The 23,840-nt window shown below is 38.5% G+C and overlaps 6 protein-coding genes and 1 long non-coding RNA gene across 20 annotated transcripts; 3 read left to right on the top strand and 4 right to left on the bottom strand.

Annotated features, from left to right (window-relative positions):
• Nucleotides 1-10: 10 nt before the first annotated feature.
• On the bottom strand, nt 11-3,230 carry LOC111788780 (glucan endo-1,3-beta-glucosidase 7-like). Its single transcript, XM_023669283.1, has 5 exons — nt 2,959-3,230; nt 1,953-2,614; nt 1,367-1,690; nt 296-632; nt 11-211 (listed from the first exon to the last, which is right to left on the bottom strand). The coding sequence occupies exons 1-5, from the start codon at nt 3,026-3,028 to the stop codon at nt 174-176; spliced, it is 1,431 nt and encodes a 476-aa protein (XP_023525051.1). The 5' UTR covers nt 3,029-3,230; the 3' UTR covers nt 11-173.
• Nucleotides 3,231-3,893: 663 nt separating this feature from the next.
• On the top strand, nt 3,894-8,973 carry LOC111788778. 3 transcript variants are annotated; one of them, XM_023669282.1, is made up of 3 exons: nt 3,894-4,170; nt 4,252-4,304; nt 8,669-8,829. In XM_023669282.1, exons 1-3 carry the CDS (start codon nt 4,042-4,044, stop codon nt 8,739-8,741), a joined length of 255 nt encoding a protein of 84 aa, XP_023525050.1. In that variant the 5' UTR covers nt 3,894-4,041; the 3' UTR covers nt 8,742-8,829. The 3 variants fall into 3 exon arrangements, with proteins under 3 accessions (XP_023525050.1, XP_023525047.1, XP_023525048.1); XM_023669279.1 differs by having other exon boundaries at nt 3,894-4,304; nt 8,669-8,973; XM_023669280.1 differs by lacking the exon at nt 8,669-8,829 and adding an exon at nt 7,517-7,817 and having other exon boundaries at nt 3,894-4,304.
• On the bottom strand, nt 4,945-9,162 carry LOC111788772. 2 transcript variants are annotated; one of them, XM_023669264.1, is made up of 5 exons: nt 8,837-9,162; nt 8,193-8,254; nt 6,041-8,110; nt 5,852-5,957; nt 4,945-5,748 (listed from the first exon to the last, which is right to left on the bottom strand). In XM_023669264.1, the coding sequence occupies exons 1-5, from the start codon at nt 8,946-8,948 to the stop codon at nt 5,102-5,104; spliced, it is 2,997 nt and encodes a 998-aa protein (XP_023525032.1). In that variant the 5' UTR covers nt 8,949-9,162; the 3' UTR covers nt 4,945-5,101. The 2 variants fall into 2 exon arrangements, with proteins under 2 accessions (XP_023525032.1, XP_023525033.1); XM_023669265.1 differs by having other exon boundaries at nt 4,945-5,742.
• A 1,269-nt stretch (nt 9,163-10,431) lies between these two features.
• Nucleotides 10,432-13,266, top strand: LOC111788779. Of its 3 annotated transcripts, none has more exons than XR_002814229.1 (4): nt 10,432-10,668; nt 11,038-11,419; nt 11,570-11,651; nt 11,784-13,266. It is a non-coding gene; the product is annotated as an uncharacterized LOC111788779 (long non-coding RNA). The 3 variants fall into 3 exon arrangements; XR_002814227.1 differs by having other exon boundaries at nt 11,507-11,651; XR_002814228.1 differs by having other exon boundaries at nt 10,433-10,717; nt 11,507-11,651.
• Nucleotides 13,267-13,660: 394 nt separating this feature from the next.
• On the top strand, nt 13,661-15,935 carry LOC111788776 (CRAL-TRIO domain-containing protein C23B6.04c). 8 transcript variants are annotated; one of them, XM_023669271.1, is made up of 7 exons: nt 13,661-13,869; nt 14,028-14,147; nt 14,240-14,310; nt 14,496-14,672; nt 14,795-14,893; nt 14,986-15,231; nt 15,378-15,935. In XM_023669271.1, the coding sequence occupies exons 3-7, from the start codon at nt 14,245-14,247 to the stop codon at nt 15,648-15,650; spliced, it is 861 nt and encodes a 286-aa protein (XP_023525039.1). In that variant the 5' UTR covers nt 13,661-13,869; nt 14,028-14,147; nt 14,240-14,244; the 3' UTR covers nt 15,651-15,935. The 8 variants fall into 8 exon arrangements, with proteins under 8 accessions (XP_023525039.1, XP_023525043.1, XP_023525042.1 ...); XM_023669275.1 differs by having other exon boundaries at nt 13,662-13,869; nt 14,034-14,147; XM_023669274.1 differs by having other exon boundaries at nt 13,662-13,869; nt 14,224-14,310.
• Nucleotides 15,936-15,973: 38 nt separating this feature from the next.
• LOC111788775 (uncharacterized protein At1g01500-like) lies at nt 15,974-18,532 on the bottom strand. The gene is made up of 3 exons (XM_023669270.1): nt 17,985-18,532; nt 17,007-17,809; nt 15,974-16,402 (listed from the first exon to the last, which is right to left on the bottom strand). Exons 2-3 carry the CDS (start codon nt 17,709-17,711, stop codon nt 16,172-16,174), a joined length of 936 nt encoding a protein of 311 aa, XP_023525038.1. The 5' UTR covers nt 17,712-17,809; nt 17,985-18,532; the 3' UTR covers nt 15,974-16,171.
• Nucleotides 18,533-18,893: 361 nt separating this feature from the next.
• Nucleotides 18,894-23,397, bottom strand: LOC111788773 (probable methyltransferase PMT28). 2 transcript variants are annotated; one of them, XM_023669268.1, is made up of 9 exons: nt 22,813-23,397; nt 21,748-22,627; nt 21,520-21,669; nt 20,817-21,087; nt 20,625-20,717; nt 20,172-20,346; nt 19,740-19,985; nt 19,445-19,645; nt 18,894-19,366 (listed from the first exon to the last, which is right to left on the bottom strand). In XM_023669268.1, the coding sequence occupies exons 2-9, from the start codon at nt 22,582-22,584 to the stop codon at nt 19,162-19,164; spliced, it is 2,178 nt and encodes a 725-aa protein (XP_023525036.1). In that variant the 5' UTR covers nt 22,585-22,627; nt 22,813-23,397; the 3' UTR covers nt 18,894-19,161. The 2 variants fall into 2 exon arrangements, with proteins under 2 accessions (XP_023525036.1, XP_023525034.1); XM_023669266.1 differs by having other exon boundaries at nt 21,748-22,616.
• Between the last annotated feature and the right edge of the window lie 443 nt (nt 23,398-23,840).

The raw sequence follows: 23,840 nt of genomic DNA, 5'->3' as shown, positions 1-23,840 counted from the left end.
TTTGACGAAATAATATATAAGTCAGTTCCGAATATCACTTCATATGAGTATGACACATAATTACAATTTACAACGGAAAATATACATAATTATTTTGAAGAATTCAAAACCATCAGAAAATATACATATTTAATGAGCTGGAAATTCGTAATAATCCCGTTGTTCTCATTGCATCACGTGCTCCCACCAGGATAATTGCAGCCATTGTAGCCTGCAAAATCAATAAAATTAAAATTAAAAAAATTAAAAAATTAAAAATTTGAAAATGAAGATTCATAATGGCTTTGATTCTCACTTGGATTGTTGGAGGAAAGAGTGGCAGACTGGGAGAAGTCACAGGTCCATGGATATCGGCCGGCGGTCTGGTAGAAGAGGTTCATGGCGTAGGTGGCGTGTGCGACGATGGTGTTTGGCTCGAAACAGGCGCCGCCGGGTTGAATGGCGCTGCAATCGATCCCTCTGCCGCAGGCGTAGTCCAAGTTGGCCTGAAGCTGGGCGTTTGATACGCCGCCCTTAGGCACGCACCATGAGCCTCCTCCTGCCTTTGGCTTTGGACTTGTTGGTGCTTTCGCTGATGGATTTGCTGGGGACGATGGCGTCGTCACTGGTGTTTTAGGAGCAGCTGGAGTGTTCTACACTTCGTTTCACAATAATTAGAAAAGTTCCCTTAATATTCTTTAAAAAAAAAAAGGAAATTTATTAGTCAACTTAATAGTTTAGTTGAGATCTTAGTCAACCATGTGACTGTTCTTTTATGTCTAATATGCTATATACCCATGTTGAGAATATATTTAACCTGTTCAACAATGTTCTACTTAGCAACTCACCCATCACTTTATCTTTCAGGTCGAGAATATACTTAACGTGTTCAACAATGTCCTACGTAGCAATTCACCCATCAACTAATCTTTCAAAATTTAGGCCAAGAATATTCTTAATTTGTTTGACAAAACTCTACTTACGAATATTTAGCAACTCTCTACAATGGTATGATATTGTCCCCTTGAGCATAAGCTCTAAAGACTTTGACTTGGGCTTCCCCAAAATGCCTCATACCACTGGAGTTAGTATTCGTCGCTTATAAACCCATGATCTTCCACTAAATTAATTAACCAACTTGAGACTCATCTCCAATAATTCTCAACACTCACCTATCACCTAATCCTTGAATCGAGGAATTCGATTGACACCTCACATTACCATCGAAGCCTAGCAATTGATTTAGGCATATATTCTCGAAAAAAGATGTCGAGATTTGAATTTCCGCCCCACCCGATGTGTTTTTTTAAACTAACAAAGAAAACCCTTTTAAATGTAAAGCAAAAACTAAACACTTCAGAGGATTATTTGGGGGTTTCTCCGTTACCTGGCCATTTTTCAAAAGACCAATGTCGTAGGTCATGGTAAGATCAGGCTTGAACAGGCCAAAAGCTCTCTCAGAACCAGGCCCAGGCTTCAAATCTTCGTCGTACAGCGCAAACAGATATGTATCCACTGATTTTCCCGGCATCAATGGCGTCCCAACCATGGATCGTAGGTGCGCGATGAGATTACCGTTGAATGCCTTCGCATTCTCGACACTCGGACCAACCTCGTCGCCGTCGCCTTTGTACGGCCAGCCAGTCTCCGCAACCACAATCTCTACGTTCTTGAATCCCATGGAGTTCAACGCAGATCTTATGGCATCCACCTGATATAAAGTTAAAATAAATATTAATTTCATGAAATTAACCAATGACCTATAAATGTTATTATTTATTTGATCTTAAATATATCATTAAAATCATTTTCACCCACTATTTATTTTCATTGCAATGTCAATTTATTTGAAAAAAGATATTTTTTCCAATGTGTACGGGCGTAATTAAATCCTACTGGAAAATCGATATATAAATAGCTGAAAATCCCAAGAAGAAACAAATCAGAACAGGCTCGAAGATCGATGAACTCACCTGAGCGTCGAACATGTTCATGTATTTGATATTGGTGTTCGTGTCGAGGCGGCCGGCGTTGGGCTGGAAAAGACAGAAGGCCAAAGTCTCCGGCCGCGGATCGCTCCGGTAGGCGAAGTATGGGTATGGGTTAATAGTGAATGGGGATCCAGTGGCATTGTTGAACTCCAATAGCTCCTTCAACACGCTCATATAGTTCGGGTGGAAGAGCGCCGACGACGGCGGCTCTGACTGGCGGAGCACTGCCATGGAATGCACAGTGGAAACCTTAATATCACCCAGAGACATCGAATTGAGAGCGTTATGAAGGTTCTGAATTGCCGGCACGAGCTGATTCATTAGATTTTGATCATTGGAGGTTATCACCTCGTTCCCCACCGTGATGAGGATGATTTTGCTCGCTGGAGAGAAGGGGGCTACATTGGCGTTAACCCAATTTTTGGCGAAATTCGGGTCGGATGCTAGGGCTGGAATGTCACCATTCGCAGCGCCGATTACAATTCCGATCCCTGTGTTTGCTAGGGCTTTGATGATTGCCGGATCCGCACCATATAGTCGAACTTTCTCGATTGAAGTGGATTGAAGCAGCTTCGCCGTCGCTGACGGCGGAGGAAGGTTATCGGCGACTTCACCGTAATTGATTCCGATGAACGATTGCGAATCTGAACAACAAAGCATTTCAAATAAAAAATTCCGCTCGCGCAATGATAATTTCAAGGTAATCAAACAATTCTTTCGATTCCTTTTTCGAAGATTTACCATCCTCTTTCTTTGTTTCAATTTCTTTCCCCTGTTCTAGAATCTCATCACAATCACAATCAATGTTCCAAAATACTGACGCAACGAAAAAATTCACAAAGAAACCAATTCAAATTCTAAATAAACATTACCAGAAAATCAGATTTGTAGATTACATGCACACAAAATGGTAGATCAAACCAAGCGACCGAAGATGATAAAAGATTCACAGATAACAAAAAATGAAAAATTAAGAACAGAAGCTCACCGGCGATGTTAAAAATCAGCAGAGAGTAAACGAAGAAGAAAACAGTGGAACGAAGAAGAGCGGTAGCCATGGCTGTTGAATTGAAAGCTTGTAATATGTTCGAGGCGGGACGCAGAGGAATGAGAAGTTAAATAAGTGAAAGGGAAGAGGACAGGGGTAATATTGTAAATATTCAGTGGGCCCTCGAACTTTTTGAAAAACGGGCTGCCCGACGAGGGCAGTAAATAATGAATCGCACCGTTAGAGAAGTGGAAGTGGAATGGAAGCTGGCGGGAGTCGTGGAGGGCTTTGCTCGAGTAACGTCGATGTTATATAATAATCAATGAAAAATTAAAAAAAATAACATAAAATAAAATTATTGTCCATGTTTTTGTGAATGACCGAAATGCCCTTTTTTTCTTGACCGTTGCCCAACTTGCATTTGCAATTGAATTTGTGGGCCGAAAATTAAATAAACACTTTTTTATAATTAAGATATATATATATATATTTTTACTTTTTACTTCTCACCTATAAATAAACTTATTTATATTATAAAAATAAAATGAAAAGTTAATCTCCTTTGTTTAGTTTTTCAAAAGTAATATTTTTTTTATTAGTAATCGGTAGCAAAATGTCAAACAACCAATTAAAAAAAAAAAAAAAAACAACTACCAACTAAATACTTTAAAAAATGTAAACTAATTAAATATTAAGAATAAAATAAAATATACTATAGATCAGAAAAGATAATATTAAGATATAATATCTAAGATATATTTCATAATTCTCCAAATATTACATCTCAACCTTTATATATCTAGCAATAAAATAAATTAAATTATGAAATATCTCAACAAAAAACAAGAAAAAAAAAAAAAATTCGAAGCTTTTTACTTAGCTATTAAGCAACATTAGTGATCCCATCGCTCAAACGTGACCCCATTTCTGTGGGTGCTTTGAGCTGTGAGAAAGCAAAGCATTTACATGAAAACTCGCCGTGGGCAAAAGGTTAGATTCTCAATTACTTGTTAAATAATGGTCACTACTTTATGAACAAAGCATAAAGGAGAGCGAGCTTTACGATCGTGGGATTAATTGGCGATGAAGCAACTTGAATCTGATCCATTGGACTTTGAATCTGATCCGTTGGACTTTGAATCTGATCCGTTGGACTTTGAATATGATCCATTGGTATATAAGACAGCTTTTGAATCCAACGGGCTATGTACGGTACGTCTCTCTCTGATCGGAGCTGTAGTTCTATTGACTAATTTGACGTTCATGGGGTTTTCTCGATACTTTCTGAACCAGGAAGAGGAACATTGTTTTGAAGCATTGATCCTTTGTTCCATTATCACGCCAAGGTAAGCTATCCGATTGAGTTCACTTATTTCTGCATTTCCTTAATTTTCCGAACTATTAACAACTGTCGATCGATTCCAATCAAAGACAAAACACTATTCGTTCATTCATTTCTTCTTTTTTATATATTGAATGTAGTTAATGGCTTGATTTCAATGATGGGTATTGATCATCGATGTCATCTAAGTGTAGGAAATTGGGCATGATCTGTTTTCACCCTCACGATCCATATTTTTTAGATTCAACCTCAGCTCGGAGGAGAAGGAAGCATTATTTATAAGGGTGTGTAAACTTCTCCCTAATAGACGCTTTTTAAAAATCTTGAGGGGAAGCCCGAAAGGGAAAATCCAAAGAGGCCAAGCCGTGAAGGAGGGTGGACACGAGATGGTGTGCCAACAAGGATGTTGGGTCTCAAAGGGGAGTGAATTGGGGGATCCCACATTGATTGGAGAAGGGAACGAGTGCCAACGAAGACGCTGGGCTCCTAAGGGGGTGAGTTTTGAGATCCCACATCGGTTGGGGAGGAGAACGAAACATTCTTTATAAGGGTGTGGAAACCTCTCCTTGGAAGGAAAAGCTCAAAAAGAACAATACCTGCTAGCGGTGTGTTTCGCAAAGAAGCAAAATAAGAAGCAAAATAAGAAGTACGAACATTCTTGACTTGCACAATTTCAAGAACACTGCTATAACTTATCTATTACAATTCCAAAACCAACAAGTTGAGTTAAATATGTTCATCATTAGACTTGGGAAGTTTCAAAATCAACAAATTGCATCAAACTTCGAACCATTTTTCTTCTCAAATTTCTCTGCCCTTTCCTTTCATCAAAAGATAGACATGTACAAGGTCTCTTGTGACTTCATCGAGCAGTCCACTCAGAACATACTTTTCCACACCCCTTACAACCTCCTCTCTTTCAAGAAACACGAATGTGGGCTCATTCCATCCCAAGTCCCACATGCTATTTAAGTCAGGTTCCTGGTTATAGATATCACTTTCAAGCATTTTGGGCAAGTAGTCTTGCAATTCACATTCTAAGTTACCATTCTTACCATAGAATCTCAACGCCTCAATGTCTCTATGCACCTGCTTGATCAACTCATCTAAAGATCCTATTTTGTTGGACCTCAAAGAAATGTTTGTACTAGGACGATTGTTGAGCTCTTGCCGTATGCCCTTTCGCTTCATGAGCTCGTAACTACACTCTATCATGACATTTTTTCCATTTTTTAAATGGCTATGACCACTGTCATGAAGAATGAAGCTGGGGATGTTGAGTTTGAAAAGTGCCTCTGCTGCATTCAGGAACCATTCACTCGTTATAAGCGTCTGCTTAAGTTGGTTTTCACTTTCTGTCAGTGTCTCTTGTTTTCTTGACTTGGAACAACTATGTAGGTGCTTCAAATGTGGGGGATATAGTTTGTTAATGTCGTATTTCTCTGCTTCTGCGCCATAAAGAGTTAAATGTGGGGGATATACTTTGTTAATTTTTGGATTTAAATAGTGAATTTAGAACATAAGAAGATAGGTAATTGAAGTCTTGCTTACCTTCTACTGCATTTATCACAATATTGGAGCCGTTGATTACACCACTGCCAAAAACCGACCTCTGATCTTGCTGATTGCTAGTACTAATTGAGATTGTTTTCTGGGACTGCATAAGATTAGGCAAGGTTTAACAAATAGTTAGAATATATTGAACTTAAAATTTGACAACTCAAGAAGAGTTGAACTTACACTGTCATTTGGAGCTGATATTTGTGGCTCTTTCAAGCTATGACATTCATCTTCAGCAGGGCTGGGCGGTGCCAAAACCCGCTCAGTCTCTTCGTGTGCATCTTGTGCACTATTAAGTGGCTGGAGGCTTGCTATTGTTTCTCTGGATTCAATGGTATGAGCTTCCACTTCTTTAGATCCATGTGGTCTGACGACGTCCAGTCGATCTAATGCATCATTGTTTTGTTCTACCTCCTGTGGTATTGGAATTCGCTGTTCTCTTGCATCTGCTTCATTATTTGTAGGCATCTTTGTAGATTTGGAATCATTCTTCACATGTATCTTAGCATGTTGCTCTTCCATAACTGGCTCAGTTTGTTCTACACTAATGTCGGTTATCTCGCTTGTTTTGTTATTTAAATCAAAGCTGTTGTTTTCTCTGGAAGGATGTTTAGGACATCTATTGTTAGGAAGGGCGTAAGAGTGGTGAGCTATGATGGTTTCTTTGCAGCTTTTCTTACTTTGTCTGACATGGTTCATATCCTGCTGCTTCTTTGGAAAAGTGAAAGTGTCATGGACTGGTTTTGTTAAACTCTTGAACGTGTTCCCATTTCTCTTTTGATTTCTCTCCTGCACCATTGATTTTCCATTCTTTTGATTTCTCTTCTCTGTGAGCGTTGGTGGCTGCTGGTATTTGGGACTGTTTGGCGGCTGGTGCTGCATTCTTGATTTAAGGTTGTCTGGATGTCTCTTCTCCAATGGAAGTGTTCTTTCTTGTTTTTTCATCTGCTGCATCCTGTCCTTTTTCAGCTCTCCTCTCTTTTGATCCCTTTCCGTGGTGCTTAGCTCCCTGTTCTTTTGGTGATGAGGCTTCATAAGACCGTCCCGGTCGTTCCTCGGCTGCACTCCGTTCTTTAATACTTCTCTATAGTCATCCCTATCTGTGCCTTTTTTCTCCCTGTGCTTTACGTGAAGCTGCTTTGTAAGTCCTTCCAGATCGTCCTTCTGACTCGAGACTCCCTGTCTCGTCTCATTCTTGTTTCGTTGTTGCCTAAATATCGTGATGGTTGGTGTTGATGGGCTAGTTTGTGGCCTTATTCCTTCCATGTCTTTCCATGATGGTTTTCCACGAAAAGTGATGGCTTGAAGACTTGCATCAAATATGGTGTTCACCACAGCTGAATTTTTACCTGATATGGCTGTTTTTGGAATCTTGGACCCGGACCGACTTTCTTTAATATTAGTCCTTGGCTCGGCCAGGCCGATACCCCTGGCTGTTGGCTGCAGATCTGCGACCTTTCGCTTGGAACCCGAGTCCTGGTGTGCATAGTTTGAATTGTCTGAAAGATTATCTAGCCCCATTAGTTTTGCAATTACATTTGAAATCCCCACCTTCTCACGTGTGTTTGAAGTTTTGATATCATGACCACAGCTTGCTGTTCTTCTATGGAAACTAAATTTCACAGTATTTATAGGTTGCTCTTCTGTGTATCTCAGGGTCGCTAGCTTCTGTTCGTGACCATTCCCTTTGATATCATCTTTATTTTCTTCGATATCATCTTCATTCTCTAAGAGTACAATCCTATTCTTATGTTGTGGGCTGATCATATGCTCTGAGGCCTCGTGCAAGTTCACAAGCATCCTCAAAGACTCCTCCAAATTCACAGCTCCCTTCAACAGTTCCTGTCCAATTTCTATGGAACATCTCCCAAAATCTCCATTAGAGCAAGTTGTCAAGATCTGGTTCAATTTCTGTGCCCCTTTTGATATCTCCTTAATATGAAGATGTGAGATGGTTGGAAAATATCCACTTGCATTTTGGTTCCTGTCCAGGCCGCCTCTTTTGTTCGATTTCCCGACTTCGAACGAACTCCTACCGATTTGGTGCAGGAAGCCCAGCATTAAATTGTTTCCAGATGATGTATTTCCTCTTAGTTTTCCTCCATTTTCAAGTGCAAAAGCTAAGGCCATGGATAAGTCTCCTATTTGTTCTGAGTTACGGCCTCTAGTGAAGGGAACAATCTGATTTGAAGTATCATTGGTCATTGGTGATTTATTCCCTCCACCATACCTTGTATTACTGGGAACACTCTGCATTGAATCATACGTGAAACAGTATAAGATAAACAAGGAAGCATTGTAAACCAACTCCTCTACGTAGAGTTCCGCGTACCATTCCGTGTGTTCTAGCGTTCTTCGATCCTCTATGAATTTGTTTCGAGTAAGCATATGCATCTGAAAAGAAAAAACACTCAAACAACATGTAGAGCTCATTCGAGATATATTAGCTAACTAAGAGGAAGATCGTGGGTTTATAAGTAAGGAACACTATCTCGTATGAGGCCTTTTATGACTCGACTCAGTTTTGTGATGTTGATAATTATGCAAATTATAAAAGCAATATGGCATCAAATTGATCTGTTGTGCTGCACTTCATAAGAGAGAAATAACTACTTTTTGGTGTTGTTCCTTTTGAACTTCTCTTGCAAGTTAACCGTGTTTTCGCTGTGCTTTAGTATTGCTTGTATTCATGGAAAGAAAAACAAAAAAGAATAATTCCCTTGAGAAAAGCTTCATATGTTCTTGAATTTTCCGAAGCATGATTATTCTTGTGTAATAACATATTATATGTTTCAAAATTATGAACAGACAGCGCTTGGCAGAATGTGATTGTAACCGTCCAAGCTCACCGCTAACAGATCAGGCTTCCCCTCTCTTATAAGGAATGTTTCCCAATCGACATGAGATCTCACAGTAATTCATTCGGTTTCAAAAGAATATCAAAAGAAGAAATCTAAGTTAGAAGAGTTTACTAACCGATGGTTGTGGTTTTGGAACGGTCGGAGGAGTGCGACGCAGCGGCCATTCGCTGCTTCCTTAACCTGAGATCATCTAAGAGCTTCTGAGCAAAATCTGATCTCTTAGCCATGTGGTTGGGAGCTCAAGCTAGCTTCTGATCTACCAAACGAGAGAGTGTATTTGTAAGATTGCTGTGATTCGTTTTCATTGTTGTTGCCATGGTTCTCTCATGGTTGGGTGAGATGGGTAGTGTGTGTGTGTTGTGTTGTGAACCAAAGATGAATGGAGGTTTGAAATTTTGGCTTTTAAAAGGTTGACGTGAAAGCCTCTCTCTCTCTATCTCTGTTGCATTTTACTTTCATTACAATTTAAGCAACAGCTAATATAGGGCTTCTCGTCCAAGCCTTTGTGTCAGCTTTCTTTCATTTTCTTCACCTTATGCTCCTTTTACTCTCTCATTCATTTGTTCATTCCCTTGCATTTATAAGTATCTCCGTTCTTGAATGATAGCGTGCTCGTGGCATATTCAACGTTGAAATACTGGTTGTATTAACAAAAGAGTTTCAAACGATTTAGTTTAAAATGCAGAATCAGTCGGACAAGGGGGGAATGTTGTTGACATCATAGCGTGCTTGAGGCCTAACTTCTTTTATAGCTCGACCAGTATTAACAAGCACTAACAACTTAATAACTTCTTCTTTTATAGCTCGACTAGTATTAACAAGCACTAACAACTGAATAACTTCTTCTTTTATAGCTCGACAAGCACTAACAACTGAATAACAACTTAATACCCTGTATGAGTCGTACAAGTGGAATACCCTGTATGAGTAGGACAAGTGGAACAACTGAATATCCTGTATGAGTCGGACAAGTGGGGCATGAGTCGTACAAGTGGAATATCCTGTATGAGTCGGACAAGTGGGGCACTAACAACTGATATATTCTTCTTTTATAGCTCAACCAGTATTAACCAGTACTAACAACTGAATAACAACTGAATACCCTGTATGAGTCGGACAAGTGGGGAATGCTGTTAACTAGATAGTTTAAAAATGAACGACGGGAATTGAACCCGCTTGTGGTGGATTCACAATCCACTGCCTTGATCCACTTGGCTACATCCATATATAATTATTGTGATGCTTGGGATGGATATATATTATTTTGTTTTTGTAAGAAATTTTTTTTTTTTTATCAAGAATTAACAATTTAAATAGAATTTTTATTTTAAAAAATATTTTATATAATAATACTACGAAAAATATAAAATATTTTATTCAATAATATTACGAAAAACTTTATTTTTGCACATTTTTCTATTTTATATTTAATTATGTATAGATTTGACTAGATTTATAATTACTGTTTTTAGTTTAAATGTTTACAAGTTTGTATTTTAAATTAGAATAATCTAAACCGTAGTATAAAATTTTGCAGTATCCTTGTTTAATTTAGATCGAATCTGTCTTGTTAGTTACACATAGATGAATAACAGCGGTTAATTTGTAAACGAAATCTCACCGTTGATTTGTAAACTAATTTCTCTATCAAACTCGAAATCTAACCGTTCATTATAGAAATAATTTATAATAAGACTTTTCTATTCATATTTTCTCCCTTAAATCTCTTGGTATAGAATTGAATCAGAGAGCGTTTTTCTCGTATACCGACCTGTTCTTTACCGCTTAAGGCTTGGAGCATCATCATGTATTCATCCCTAAACATATGGATTCATCTGGTAAACCAACCTTTTCGGCTTGGAGCATCATCATGTATTCATCCCTAAACATATGGATTCATCTGGTAAACCAACCTGTTCTCTCGCCCTTAGGGCTTGCAGTATTCAGGTGTTGTTTCTGGATCTTTTTTCTTCCCAGATTTTGTGTTTCTACGACGGTACTGCGTTCTTTTTTGGATTGATTACTGTTCATAAATCATACTCAAATTGAAATGAAATATGGACGAATTTTGATTAGTATTTGAGAAGAGATCCCGAGGCCATGAATATTTATGAACGGGAACTTTTTATGCTCTAGTTATTTATTGTTTCGTTATTGCTAGACGTTTATGATCGTCAGTTTCATTATTGGGCACATATTGATTGTTTTTCTCTGAAATTCTCCCAATCGATCACGATTCTGTCAAATATTCTGTGATTGTTGTCACCGTTGCGTATCTTTGAACTCTGTCTGATGAACTGCTTGTAAATCTTTCAGACGATGAACAATTTTGATTACTTCTGAAGAAAATATCTGCCTTCTTGACCATTCGAGCAGTAGTGCCCGGAGATAGAGTTGTTCCCAGTCATATTTATCAGAGCTAAGTTCTAAGAGAAAAGAGAAGGAATATCAGCTTGAAGATGCCAATGTTTGTTACGGTTTCGAAATTCTGAGAATCTGGATCAGTATCTCAATTTCATTTCAAAGATGGCTTTGATTCACACCGTTCTGAAAAAGATTTGCCATCCGAAAAGAGAAAAAAGAAAAAAAAAAAAACAAAAAAAAACAGAGTGTTTATCTAAAGAAATGCCTCGATCAAGGGTAGATGTGTTGAATTTTCTGGATCGCCTCCTGAAGTTCTAGAATCACCAAGATCGCGGTAACTCCTCCTTCCTAGCAGCTTCAATTGTTCTTTTTGTTTCATTGGTTGCCATCATCAAATGCCATTGGTTTCTTCACTGCATAGTGAGTTCTACCAGGAAAAGCCTCGCAATTATCGACCACTTATTGCTATGAATTCGATTTGTAGCCAACAGCCTCTCTACGAAGATCGGGCAGGAGAGCTATTTCCTATGATGGGAGTTTATATACAATTTGGAGTATCAATTCAGGTATGGCCATTTCTGATTCCGCCCTCAGATTATGAGTTTTGTTTCTTGAATAATATTTCCAAATCATCTTTTTTTAACCATTTTTATCCATTCCCAGAATATCCAAATTTAAGTTTGCATGTTATTTTGCAGGCTTCTTGTCAAGTGTGCGGGAATTTCTTGAACACCTCGTTTGAGATATTCTGCATCCACACCATTAATTTGGCTTCAAAGGTTTGGAGTCCCAACATCTGGGAGTAGATTATATGAGAATGTGATTATTTAGTGTCAATGGTAAATATATGTATCTTGAAGGGCTTCCCAATGGTAGGCCATTGGAAGCCATGAAAAGGTATATAGTTGAAGCTTTGTTGCCATTGTGTCGTCGACCTTTGCCATGACAGGTGCGCTTGCTTGGCAGGTCAAAGTGCTTCAATAAAAAGTTCCATTTTCGAGTGTTCGGGGGAGGGGATGGCACGGTGCCCTTTCATCCGGCTCCCCTCTCCCAATCTCTGTCTCTCTCTCTCTCCCCCTCCCTCTCCCTCTCTCCCTGTCTCTCTTTCTTCAGTTTTTTCTGTAGTTTTGCTCAGTCTTTGCACGTCCACTATTACAAAGAGCCGTGTGTGCAGCAAAAACTAAATCGACGGTGAGATTCCACCCTCCTCGAGGTACGAATTTCGAATTATATCCATTTTCTAAAGTCGTTATGGTCTAATTGCATCGACCCATCTCGAGCTGTCAATATTGCAAATTTGAGATCGTACCATTTCTATATGCACGATTGCGTTTCTCACTGCCAAGCATTGCCAAACTACATCTTTAGCTAAATTCCGCAACTTTCATTATGGAAGAATCATATCTCACGTTTACTTATCAACTGTTCTACAAAGTATATGCAATTTGATCCATTTCTTTATCTACGTTTGATCTGTATATGTGTTTATGCGTTCCACTGTCGTCGGGTTTTGGGTTTTGGGTTTTGGGTTTCGTGGTCGAATTATGCTTCTTTCTTCTAGCATGTTTAGCCAGTCGAAAGATGATTAGAAATGGCCTTTTATTTCAGATGTTCTTTGATTTTGTATATAAACTCTAAGCTCCAAACAGACTTTACTCTAAATTTCTCAAGTGAGACAGCGTAGCCTCTTTCTTGGCTCTCTGGAGCTGAACAACTGCAGCTTCCTTGAAACATTCATCATGGTCGACTTCTTGCAAAAGGAGAAGGATGGCTCAGGCCACTGCTAGGCCAGTAGGGGAGTAATTGTAATGCATATGGCTAGATAGGGAATTAAATGTAACTAGTGAAACTTTAATTTATATCAGGTCTCATCTGAATCTATCCATCTATCCTCCTGAGAGAAGTTTGGAGAAGTGCGTTGATCCACATCTCAGAGTTGGTCGCTGATGAGCACATTGAACTATCCATGTGGCTAAGAGCCCTCACAGTCAAGCATTGATGAACACATTAAATTATTAGGTGCTACTCTAATTTTGTACTTAGGGTCATTTTATACTTTATAGATTGTAATTAATGTAACTAATTCCTACTTCCCACAGCCCTAACCTAAGGTAATTATAAGGTAGGGGCTCCCTTTTGTAAACACATCTTTTGGGAATAAAATAGCTTCCTTTTTTCTTTTTTTTTTTTTTTTTTTTTTTTTTTTTTTTGCCAAAAACATTAAATAAGTTGCATTTTAAAATCCTTTAAATGTTCTTTAATATTATTTATTTATTATAAATAGATAAATAAATTAGTAAGAACATAAAGAGATCCTAAATGATCTAGGCATTAATGACAACTTGACTAAGGCGGTAATTTTCTTCCATAATAATTTTATGTTTAGTAATCATATCTGAAAGCCTATGGCATAGACTCATAGGAGTGGACGAGTGGACAAAACATCCACGTTTCTCTCATGAACTTTAGTTCGAGAGTGCCACACGTGGCGTGTTCTTGGCCGTTGATTCCTTTCCGAGCGTGCACCGGCGGTGGCGATAGCGAATATCCATATACAGCACTTGTTTCATATTCTATGGCCGATCATCAGTGAAATAGCTGTGACGAACACTGACGCTGACCTAAAATTATTTTATATTTGAGAGAAGATCAAGGAGCTTCCACCTTTTCGAACTCTTTGGAGGGACTGTCGTCGTATTGTGGAATTAGCTGCGACAGGGAGTTGCGACTTTGCGAGGAAGAAGACTGAGAGAGCTTGTTTCCGATCTGGCACAATTAACTTTCGTAAGCATCTTTCTCGAGCTGTTTAAATCGCTGCAATTCTCTTGATTTTTCGATCTTCTAGTGCAATGTCCTGTCATTGATTGGGAATCTGAGATTTGTTACTGTTTGATTGTTGCCTTGAATTTTGATGTTCAAAATGTGCTTGCCTTTCTGTTAAGCCCTAGAAATCTGGAATCTACTGGAGATTTTTTGTGGTGATTTCTCCTTCTGCTTTGGAAGTCTTCTGCCGGCAAATTAATCTCGTTTTTGCCAGTGAAGACTTCTGTCCGGATCCTTCTGTAAGTTCGTATCAAGCAGTAGACTATTCTTTTTCATGTAAGAAACGGAGAATTTCTGTTAGTTTGAATGTAACAGGTTCGTGATTGCACAGCTATAATGTTTGGTCGGTGGTCTACTTCTCATCACGAGGAAGGGAACAGTCAAGAACAGATCACATCGAAGGTATGATGAGTTGATGGTCAAAGAAAATTGTGCATGTAGGTTCCTGGCTCCCAGATCCATGTATTTAGAAATTTTGAACTTGTTTGGGCTTGATTCGATCTAAACCATCTTGAAGATTTTTCTGGATCATGTGTTCTATACCAGGTTTGAAGACGATTGAGTATAAGATTTTTACGATTATGCAGGTCAATGAGCTTAAGGCCAAGTTAGGACCCTTAGTTGGACGCAATGCAATATATTGCAGTGATGCATGCTTGAAAAGATATCTGGTGGCTAGGAATTGGAATGTAGACAAAGCAAAGAAAATGTTGGAGGAGACATTCAAATGGAGATCTATGTATAAGCCTGATGAAATTCGTTGGGTAAGCATGTAATAGTTTCATAAAGCTTGATGTCTATGGAAGCTAGAGGTGAAGAGTTGAAAAGTAGTAATGGAGTTTTATGTTGCCTTTAAACTGATCATTTTAGTTTGTCTTACATTTAGCCTGAAATAGCATTTGAAAGTGAGACCGGAAAACTTTATCGAGCAAGTTTTCATGACCGAGAAGGTAGAACTGTCCTCATAATGAAGCCAGGAAAGCAGGTATTTTTTAGTAGTGTAAATTTTGCATCCAAGTTCTTAGCAATTTCAGAATAATTTGTGTTGAAAGCCCAGAACTGTTTCTTTTTTAACAGAACACAACATCATTAGAGAATCAAATTCGGCATTTGGTATATCTTATGGAGAATGCTCTTCTCAACCTTCCGGAAGGTCAAGAACAGATGTCATGGTTGATTGATTTTAATGGTTGGTCTCTTAGCACCAGCGTGCCAATCAAATCCGCACGAGAGACCGTCAACATCTTGCAGAACCACTATCCCGAGCGACTAGCTCTAGCGTTTCTATATAATCCCCCAAGGATATTTGAAGCCTTCTGGAAGGTATGGTTTATGCTCTCCAAGATCTTGCAATAACTCTTCATTCCATATGGTATAGACACCAATAAAACAAGGCGCAGATCATTCTTCTAGCAAAATTTGAACGATGAGCATTTAAACCCTCTTGTAATTTTGTTTATTACTTGTAGGTAGTCAAATACTTCTTAGATCCCAAAACATTTCAGAAAGTGAGATTTGTTTACCCTAAGAAGCAAGAGAGTGTGGAACTCATGAAGTCATATTTCGATGAGGAGAATCTTCCATCAGAGTTTGGAGGAAAAGCTCAACTGGAATATGTCCATGAGGAGTACTCTAGATTAATGATTCAGGATGATGTTAAATGTGCTGCCTTCTGGGAACCTGGTGAAAAGCAACACCACATCGTCAATGGCTACACCAGTGCAGCGGTGGCTCCAGAGTGAGTGAGTGTTCTTCGCAACAACGGGCGAGCTGAGCCATCCGCCCCTATCAGTTACAGGGCTTGTCACTTGTAGTTGCAGCCAAGCCCCTTAAATGAGTTTCATTTACGAACTTTTCATGGTCTATAGAAGAAGATATACAGGGAAAAGAACCCTTAATAACTTCACTGATCGTTCTGTTTTCGTTGGTGTAGCTTTGGTTAGAACACTTTGATTATGCTGTAAAAGATTGGTCAATTTGATTGAGTGGTAGAGATCTAACCCATCTCAAAAAACAGTCCTCCTTTCTATCACATCTCAGAAACAGATTATTCACAAGAAGACAACGAGTAATGTGCAGTCATTTGATAAAGAAATGATATTAGCTTAGCTGAGCTTCTATACACATGTTGTGAAACAAACATGCTAGGACACAAATTCTGCTGTCAGAGATGGATATTATTGACACAAACCATTGCTGTCGGCTTTCTGAATCTCAAGGTTAAGACAAGGACTCCAATGAAAGATTAGTAAGAGAAATCATGTCATATAATCTGCCTTCTTAGAGTTCGACTAGTTGCCTGGTAAGTGCGCACGAGCAAGCCAACTCCTACACCAATCCCCAAGCAGATACCAAGTCCGATTCCTACACCAACCCTTACGCCCGAGTTGAACCAGGATAGTTCACCATCTTCTCTTTCCATGTTGTCTGTTCTCCAGTACATGTTAGCATAGTCATCTTCAGTTTCTTGTCTATAATGTCTGTACTCTGAAACCTGCACAAACATAGAGTAGACAATGTTATAAAGCACTGGCTTAGGCAGCAGCCCAGGCAGCAAGAAAGACTGTGGAAACCATTGCAGAGAGCAACCCATTCTCCCTGCTAGTTTGACAGTGACTTGATTTGTATAGTAAGACTAGTTATGTTCAATTATGCTACATTGTGAGAAGAAATGACAGGAAAGAGTGGGTGAAGTATCAAACAGATAGCCATAGAAACTCCAGGAAGAGTGTGGGGGACCCCATTAAGCACAATCCTCAACATGTCCTCCTAGGAGTGGGAGGCCATGTCCATCAGATGGCCTGGTTCTGATAGATAAACCCTGACAGGACACTTTGAAAATGGGTCAGAACTAAGGACCAAGGTGATGGTGATGGTGATGGAATCAGAACCATCGCTACCCATGCTTCTTTCATTGATTCATGTGTTTTGGATAAGATTCTAAGTTCTAAGGTCTGTCCAAGCAACAAAATGGTAACATTTTAGGTCTCCAAGAGTAGGTTGCAGTGCAGCAAACAATGGAGTAATAGAACTTTCTTGACAAGTTATTCCGATCGATCGAGACATAAAAGGAATAAAGACTCTAACAAGAACCTTACTTGTGAATCATATAGGGGATATGAATCTTTGTGGCATTCAGAGGTATCATACTCTGGTATTGCATCCAACATGCGTTTATGGCCATGTTTCTTTCGAAAGCCGAGTTGCAGAGTTTTCGTTAAGACAACGGGGTTTCCAGAAAAGCTACCAGCAATGTACACTTCAATTTTTGGACTGATCAATTGCTGTCCTGCAATGAGCTTTCCCTTCAAGAATGCAGCATCAGCAACAGCCCCAGATTCACAGTTCATGCTCCATTTTTTCTTAGAAGAATTGGCGTTTGAGTCTCCAGTGCACACATCGTGAGACAATTCCCCAGATAGAATTTGATAATCTCCATTGAAAACCTCAAACTTCAAACTCCCCATTAGCCTAATGGTATCAGTGCTCACAAATGTTGCTTCTTCAGAGTTCTTGTTGACCCTATCTCTTCTGAGAAGAGAAGAAAAGCCAGAGAGATTACTGTTTCTAACACCATTGACGTCCAAATGGGTGTTTGGAGTTAGAGGGATATGGTTGAGAGTGAGAAACTCTGGGGTCAAATCATCCACCCGGAAATTACTGAACCTGACATAGAAGACTCTTAAATCAAACAAGGGCGATGGCATTTGAATGTTAGATAATGGATAAGAAGAGTATCCACAGATCTGGAAATCATGATCAGCTGCTTCCCCATTTACTTGTGTTTCATAAGGATGCTCCATGATTTCATAAGGATCCTCAGAAACTGATTTAGTTTGAAGTGATCATGAAAGCATCTGATGAGAAGTTCTCCTGGTTGCAACTGGAAAACCAGTGAAATCTGTTTTCAGATAGAGATGACTACATTCAGCAAATCCAAATTCAAATATACAACACAGAAACAGAGGGAAAGGAATGAATGCATGAAAGGAGGTGGAGAATTCTACCACCAAAATCAATACAACAGGGATTAAATTTCAAGAACTGTGCAGAGGAAGGAGGAAAAAGAAAGGTACCCAGAGAATTTTGCATCCACAATAACAATCGGAAGTCGAACATCCATTGCTTTCAGATCCCCAAACAATCCGATCCTTAGACGAAGTGGGGTTTTTGAAATCGCTGGATCAAAGTTGGTGGCTCAGAATGCGCAAAATAGGAGGAGGTTAGAGGAGGAGGAGGGAAGAAATGGGCACTGAGAGGTTTCCCTTTTTGAATCCCAAATAAAAAGGGTGTAGAAGTTATGATACAAACGATGGAGAATTGTGTGTGGGGGGAAAAGTTGAAGAGGCATTGGTAATGGGCAGATTGGAAATATTGAATGGGACAAGGTTGGTGTGTCGGGAAATGGGCGTTTTCTGGTTCTAAGTTGAAAAGGCTTATCCATTCACAGCCGAAGGAAGGCGTTGAGAGTTTGCATTCACGAGGACGGTGCTCCTGAAAGGGACGCATGGGCCGCTCAAACCTTTACAGAAACAAAACATGCTTTTTTTTTTTTTTCTTTTTTTAAATTTTATTTTAGTTGATTTCTTACTGCTTTAATAGCAAACGCATGCAAATAATCATAATACAAAATAAAAGTTCAAATATCTCTCATATGCCTTTTTTTATTCTATGATTTATTATTTTTATTATTTTCATTACTATAGTATATTACTGAATTTTTTTTTTATTAATTTTCATTAAATAACTATTTTATTTTTTTGTTTTGTATTTTGAAATTTTAGTTTATAAAATTTTTAATTTAGTTAAAAACATTTCATAGAATTTTTTTTAATAAATGTAATTTAAAAAATAAAAAACTAAATAGTTAACCAACTCGAAAACAATTTATATAATGAGAGAGCTAAAGCATCAGAAAAATAAAAATAAAAAAGATAAATTTTTTTATATGAAAAAACCCAATTGAAATATATTTGGTTTTCATGGGAAATATAATTGTCTCGGTTTATAACAGAGGCACAAAATTATGAAGGAAAAAAAAAATATACACTATAATTCTTTCAGGAAGAAAAGAATTCTTCCCTCTCTACCCCTCTTTACAAATTCACCTCAATGCCCAACAATTTCAGGAAAAAAAAAAAATTAATTTCCCAATTATCAGGAAATGATACAAATTCATATAGAAGAAATTTGATATCTCCCTCAAATTTGAATCATCTCTGTGGGAAAACGATTAGATTCAGTTGAAAAGAATTATTGTGAAGGCCGCCACATGGTCTTCTGTGCGCATAGAATTCCTTCTTCTCCATGAGAATAACTCATCCGAATTTCCCATTGTAGACTCTTCAGTATGCCTTCTAATGGGTTCAGAATTGCCAGCTTTTCACGTATAATTGCCCACCCTCCTGGTCGTGCTATACGATCCATCTCGACCACGATCGATACAGGCTCCTTGCACCTACAATATCGATTTTAAGTTACTTACAGCAGTCAATACCACAAGGCAGGAAGAATACAAAGGTGTTGAACTTCTCACCTGTTCTTGAGCCTCGAGAACAAATGATCGGCGTGCAGAAGGTCGTACGATCGTGGATAAGTACCAAACGACTCGCACCAGTCATGGTAGACGCCAACCAGACCGCGTTCGAAAATTATGGGAAGTGTATCTGGTGCATGAACTGGGATCACATTCATCACCCAAACAGAAACATTCTGTTGAGAGAGAGCAGTAGCAAACCTGGAAATGCATGCCAAAATTAAAATCCATATACTTTCCAATTCTCACTTTCTATTTTAAGTCTAATATATTGAGCAGTTGAATGATATCATACCCCCCATAAATGGCTTTCATGTCCATCACATTTCGCACATTTGACCAATCAATACCTATTCCGGTGAGATATGACTTCTCAACAATTGCCTTCCAGTGATTAGTGTCTGCAATTAACTTTTCTTTGTCATTGCTTAACCACTCAGGAAAAGCTTCAAGTCTCTTCGGCCATTCTTCGGGCCATTCGGCTCCGCGCTGTTCAATAGACGTTGGAATCGTGTGTAAGCATGTTTTCATAGGCACGTACCTGTTCAAACAGAAGTTATCAAGCAACGAATAAACAGTCCATATATCAAACCACACAATGAACCTGGTACTCAGATACAACTAAATAACAATAACTTTGTATAGAGTAGCACAGAGTATCGACTACGTCTAGGAAGTTGACGAATATTCGAAGTTCTCTAGAGCACCCTCATGGAAAAAGAATTACCAGGCAGCATCAGGGTTTTCGTTTTCCTTGCATAGAGGTGGATTTTTCCTTCTCCTCAGCTCAAATATATCGTTTGATTCAGGCTTCTGATATATCTTAACACCCATTTCACTGACTTCATCGGTTTTATGTGCCAGAATGTTCCAACAAATTGAGGCCGTCAATGAACTCATTGCTGAAAAGTGAATTTAGAGGCATTCTATAGATGTTAAACATCTGGTATTCAACAAAAGAAGGAGGATGCAAGCAAGAACAAGATTCATTATTTGGTTAAGGCAACATTTCAAATATTAACTTCTCAGAATTTCAACGCCTAGTCTGCAAGTGTTCAATGATTTTCTCCACTCATATTGACATTTGAATTGTTAGTAAAATCATCTAATCTTATATTGAAGTTCCTCAACTGAGAATTTGAGTATTAGATGAAATAAATTCGGTGGATAAATTTCGAACCTTCTTCTTCTTCGACGCTGTCATGTTTAGTGGACAAGATGAAGTATCCGCCAGGTCTTAAAATCCTATTCATTTCAAGAAGAAGCTTCCCGTCTAGAGAAGGAAAGAACAAAAACAAAATCATTCATTAGAGAAGGGGTCATTACTCATTTGTGAATAATCTTCAAGAAAGACAAGACAAGGTGCTCAAACCATTGGAATGCCAACTTCTGCTGCATCCACCACAATGAATGGCATCAAAAACACCACTAGGGAAAGGAAGTCTTCTATTCCCCAAAGGGCTAACCACAGTAGGAAATCCTCGCTCAAGTGCAACTTGAGCCAAGTCTACAAGGTCATCCTTCAAGCCTAATGACAATGTTATAACATCCTTTTCAAGAAGAACAGCACCTAAACTTGCATATGTGCATCCAATTTCTAGAACCAAGTGAATATTCTTGCCCCACTCAATATCAGGAACCATCTGCCAAATGCATTCGAATTTCAACCGATAAATAGAAACATAATTCCCTTGAAAAGTAGGGAAACCAAAAATAACGTACACCTTTACTTGTAAAGGGAAAGAAAACAATGAAGGAATTCTCCACATCCTAGAGTTATAAATGTGAGGTAACTGAACATTCGATCACATTATCGTACAAGACAAGCTATGGAGAGATCACATGCCTTCCACTATCCACCTATGAACTCGTCAACTCTATGATGTGACAAATAAGCTTGAAGCGGAAACTTGATCATCAAAATTAAAAGTAAGATTGCTGTTTGATATCAACAGTATCAATAAGACATGAAAGAGGGCATGACTCAGTTGCGGGGTTGTATTACATTTTCCAAATCTAGATCGTGAAAATTAAGCTAATGGACACAGCTTTTAAGCAAGATGCCAAAAGCTTACCTCTTCAATGGACTCGAGATAGTGAATAACTCCACCGTTGAGCTCAGAATGATTCTGAGGAAATGTAAGGAACTCTCCATCTTCCACCAACCAAGTATGTCTCTTGATGAAAGCAGCAAGCTTTGGATGTGCCACATTCTTGTAAAGTATCTGCAAAATTGATTACTATTAGAAAGAACATGATAATAATTCACTTATCCTCATAGAACCGAACATATTCTTTCATACCTTCGAATTGCTATCCCGCCAGTGCACTGGGGGTCCGTATCCGTTGGGAGGAAGAGGCACAAGGCACATCGGAGGTACTCGAGGGCAACTCCTTTCCCTATGCCGATAGCCCTGCTGTTTTACCCCTCCAGCTTCAATGTCGATACAAGGAATGTAATTGTATTTACTTCTAGCTCGGCATGATTTCCAACTATAATGAGCATTTGGATCAAACAATGGACCTTTTCTCTTGACCTTTTTCCCTTTATCTTTTGGTTCAGTCCTCTCCTCAGGTTCCTGATCTGACTCACCCAGATCACCTTCTGTTTCAGCTTCATCATCCTTTGACTCTGCTTCTTGACCATCTTTCACTTCCTGTTCTTCCTCCTCAATTCCCTTTTGTGCATCTTCCTCCTCAGATTCCTCTGATCCATGATTTTCTTTTTTTGCAACTTCTGGTTTATTTTCTTTATGTTTTTCATTTTTCTCTTTCGCTGCTCCATGATTCTTTTCAGATGCATGGTTACTGGGAGACTTGGAATCAGACCCCTCAACCTTTTTCATATCCTTTCCATCTAGATCGGATTTCACTCTTTCTTTGGTATCTCTGCTCGATTTCCCCTCATCTACTTTCTTCCTATTATCAATTTGGGTTCCAGGATTGCTAACTTTCCTGTTTCCTGTTACGGGTTCACCAATGTTGTCGAAACTTTCCCTCTGAATCGTCACGGACGTGGAAGGAGAAGCAAAAATCGACCATACGACTATAAAACAAAGTCCTAAAATAACCACTGCTGTCAACTTCGCGCAAAATCCATACGAGCGTTTTTCCTGGCGAGCAAGCCGAGCTATAGCCATTCGTCCACCGACGGCTCTAGGGAAATCTTAAGCTACAAAAATACTACGCAAACTGTAATCCGATCCCAAACAGAACTGAAAGGAAATACGTGCACAAACTAATAGAACAAGATCGAGAAAAACAGAACTAAATTACTTCAAAGAAGATAAAAACTCGGATTAAAATACAAAGATCCGATAGCCTTACAGCTGAAGTTAAAAAAAAAAAAAAAAACTACGAGTACTCACCTCGGAAATCGGAAGCCACCGTCCGAATCAAAGTGAATGGATACTCATCTAGCTCTTGAAAACGAAGCGAACTCAACATCCAGATTCAGAAAAGGAAAAAGTCCAGCCAAATGAAGAGATTCAGATGGATTACTTGCAGTTGCAGGCTTACTTGCAGTTGCAGGTATATCAGATCCGGGATTTTGAATAACAAAACAGCTACCGAGTTAAATTTCTAAGCAGAAACATGAATTATTCAAACCCATTGCTCTCACGGATGAATACTATCATAAAATTTTAAAAATGGAGGCAAATGTTTTAGTCGGAACGGGAATCTAGCGTGAAAACTGTGGAAGAGGTTGCGGTTTCGGACTCGGAAAGTTAGGCATGAGAGCGAAACGTCCGGGAATTGACGGAATGTTCCGGCGGCGAAGTGTGTTAGTATCTGTTGAGCACGTGAAGTGCACGTGCGAAGCGGCTTTGCCACGCTATTTTTTCTTCTGTTCTTTCATTTTCTTTCGTGCGCGTGGGTTTGGGGAGAGAAGGCAGATTCGTGAATGACACGCAGGTATCAGAAGAAAGGCAAACGAATATTGGCGGATTCAATCAAATTTACCCCTTTTTTTTTCTCTGTATATATATATATATATATTTTTTTTTTTTTTNAAATGTTTATTATTTTTAGTATCTAATTTTTAAATTTTCAATTACATTTTTATAATTTTAACATATAATTATGTTAAATCTTACACTAGTCAATGGGTGATGTCTGGACTCCTTTTCAATATATATATAAAGTTATTTTATATATATTAAATTTAAATTTAATTATGTTCAAATGAGCTTAATTTTACTAATTATTTGTCTCAAATTTATTGTGATCAAATTAGAAATTCAATATCAAAATTAAGCTCAACATTTATGGTCCAAAAACTAAATAGAAACATGAGGGTAACCATAAGATTTTTCAATTCTATTATTAAATGAATTATAAGGAATAATAATAATAATCATGCCTACTCTTTTAAAGAACTTAAAGCCATTTACTT

Source organism: Cucurbita pepo, chromosome LG02, assembly GCF_002806865.2.
Source record: "Cucurbita pepo subsp. pepo cultivar mu-cu-16 chromosome LG02, ASM280686v2, whole genome shotgun sequence".
In the NCBI taxonomy this organism is placed as follows: domain Eukaryota; kingdom Viridiplantae; phylum Streptophyta; class Magnoliopsida; order Cucurbitales; family Cucurbitaceae; genus Cucurbita; species Cucurbita pepo.
The sequence above is the reverse complement of the archived record's forward strand: the minus strand, read 5'-3'. Positions and strand labels throughout refer to the sequence as shown.

Excerpts from the sequence above, each read along its gene's own strand:
- LOC111788773 (XM_023669268.1), bottom strand. The coding sequence starts at position 22,584 with ATGGCTATAGCTCGGCTTGCTCGCCAGGAAAAACGCTCGTATGGATTT. Across the intron at positions 20,718-20,816 it reads CAGAAGTTGGCATTCCAATG|ACGGGAAGCTTCTTCTTGAA; the intron begins GTTTGAGCACCT and ends TTCCTTCTCTAG. Across the intron at positions 19,646-19,739 it reads ATGAAAGCCATTTATGGGGG|GTTTGCTACTGCTCTCTCTC; the intron begins GTATGATATCAT and ends ATGCATTTCCAG.
- LOC111788778 (XM_023669279.1), top strand. The coding sequence starts at position 4,042 with ATGAAGCAACTTGAATCTGATCCATTGGACTTTGAATCTGATCCGTTG. Across the intron at positions 4,305-8,668 it reads TGTTCCATTATCACGCCAAG|ACAGCGCTTGGCAGAATGTG; the intron begins GTAAGCTATCCG and ends AATTATGAACAG.
- LOC111788780 (XM_023669283.1), bottom strand. The coding sequence starts at position 3,028 with ATGGCTACCGCTCTTCTTCGTTCCACTGTTTTCTTCTTCGTTTACTCT. Across the intron at positions 2,615-2,958 it reads GCTGATTTTTAACATCGCCG|ATTCGCAATCGTTCATCGGA; the intron begins GTGAGCTTCTGT and ends TTTGTTGTTCAG. Across the intron at positions 1,691-1,952 it reads TGAACATGTTCGACGCTCAG|GTGGATGCCATAAGATCTGC; the intron begins GTGAGTTCATCG and ends ACTTTATATCAG.
- LOC111788772 (XM_023669264.1), bottom strand. The coding sequence starts at position 8,948 with ATGGCTAAGAGATCAGATTTTGCTCAGAAGCTCTTAGATGATCTCAGG. Across the intron at positions 8,255-8,836 it reads TTCCAAAACCACAACCATCG|ATGCATATGCTTACTCGAAA; the intron begins GTTAGTAAACTC and ends TTTTCTTTTCAG. Across the intron at positions 5,749-5,851 it reads TGTGATAAATGCAGTAGAAG|AAGCAGAGAAATACGACATT; the intron begins GTAAGCAAGACT and ends TTTATGGCGCAG.
- LOC111788776 (XM_023669271.1), top strand. The coding sequence starts at position 14,245 with ATGTTTGGTCGGTGGTCTACTTCTCATCACGAGGAAGGGAACAGTCAA. Across the intron at positions 14,311-14,495 it reads AAGAACAGATCACATCGAAG|GTCAATGAGCTTAAGGCCAA; the intron begins GTATGATGAGTT and ends ACGATTATGCAG. Across the intron at positions 14,673-14,794 it reads AGCCTGATGAAATTCGTTGG|CCTGAAATAGCATTTGAAAG; the intron begins GTAAGCATGTAA and ends TCTTACATTTAG.
- LOC111788775 (XM_023669270.1), bottom strand. The coding sequence starts at position 17,711 with ATGGAGCATCCTTATGAAACACAAGTAAATGGGGAAGCAGCTGATCAT. Across the intron at positions 16,403-17,006 it reads ATCCCCTATATGATTCACAA|GTTTCAGAGTACAGACATTA; the intron begins GTAAGGTTCTTG and ends ATGTTTGTGCAG.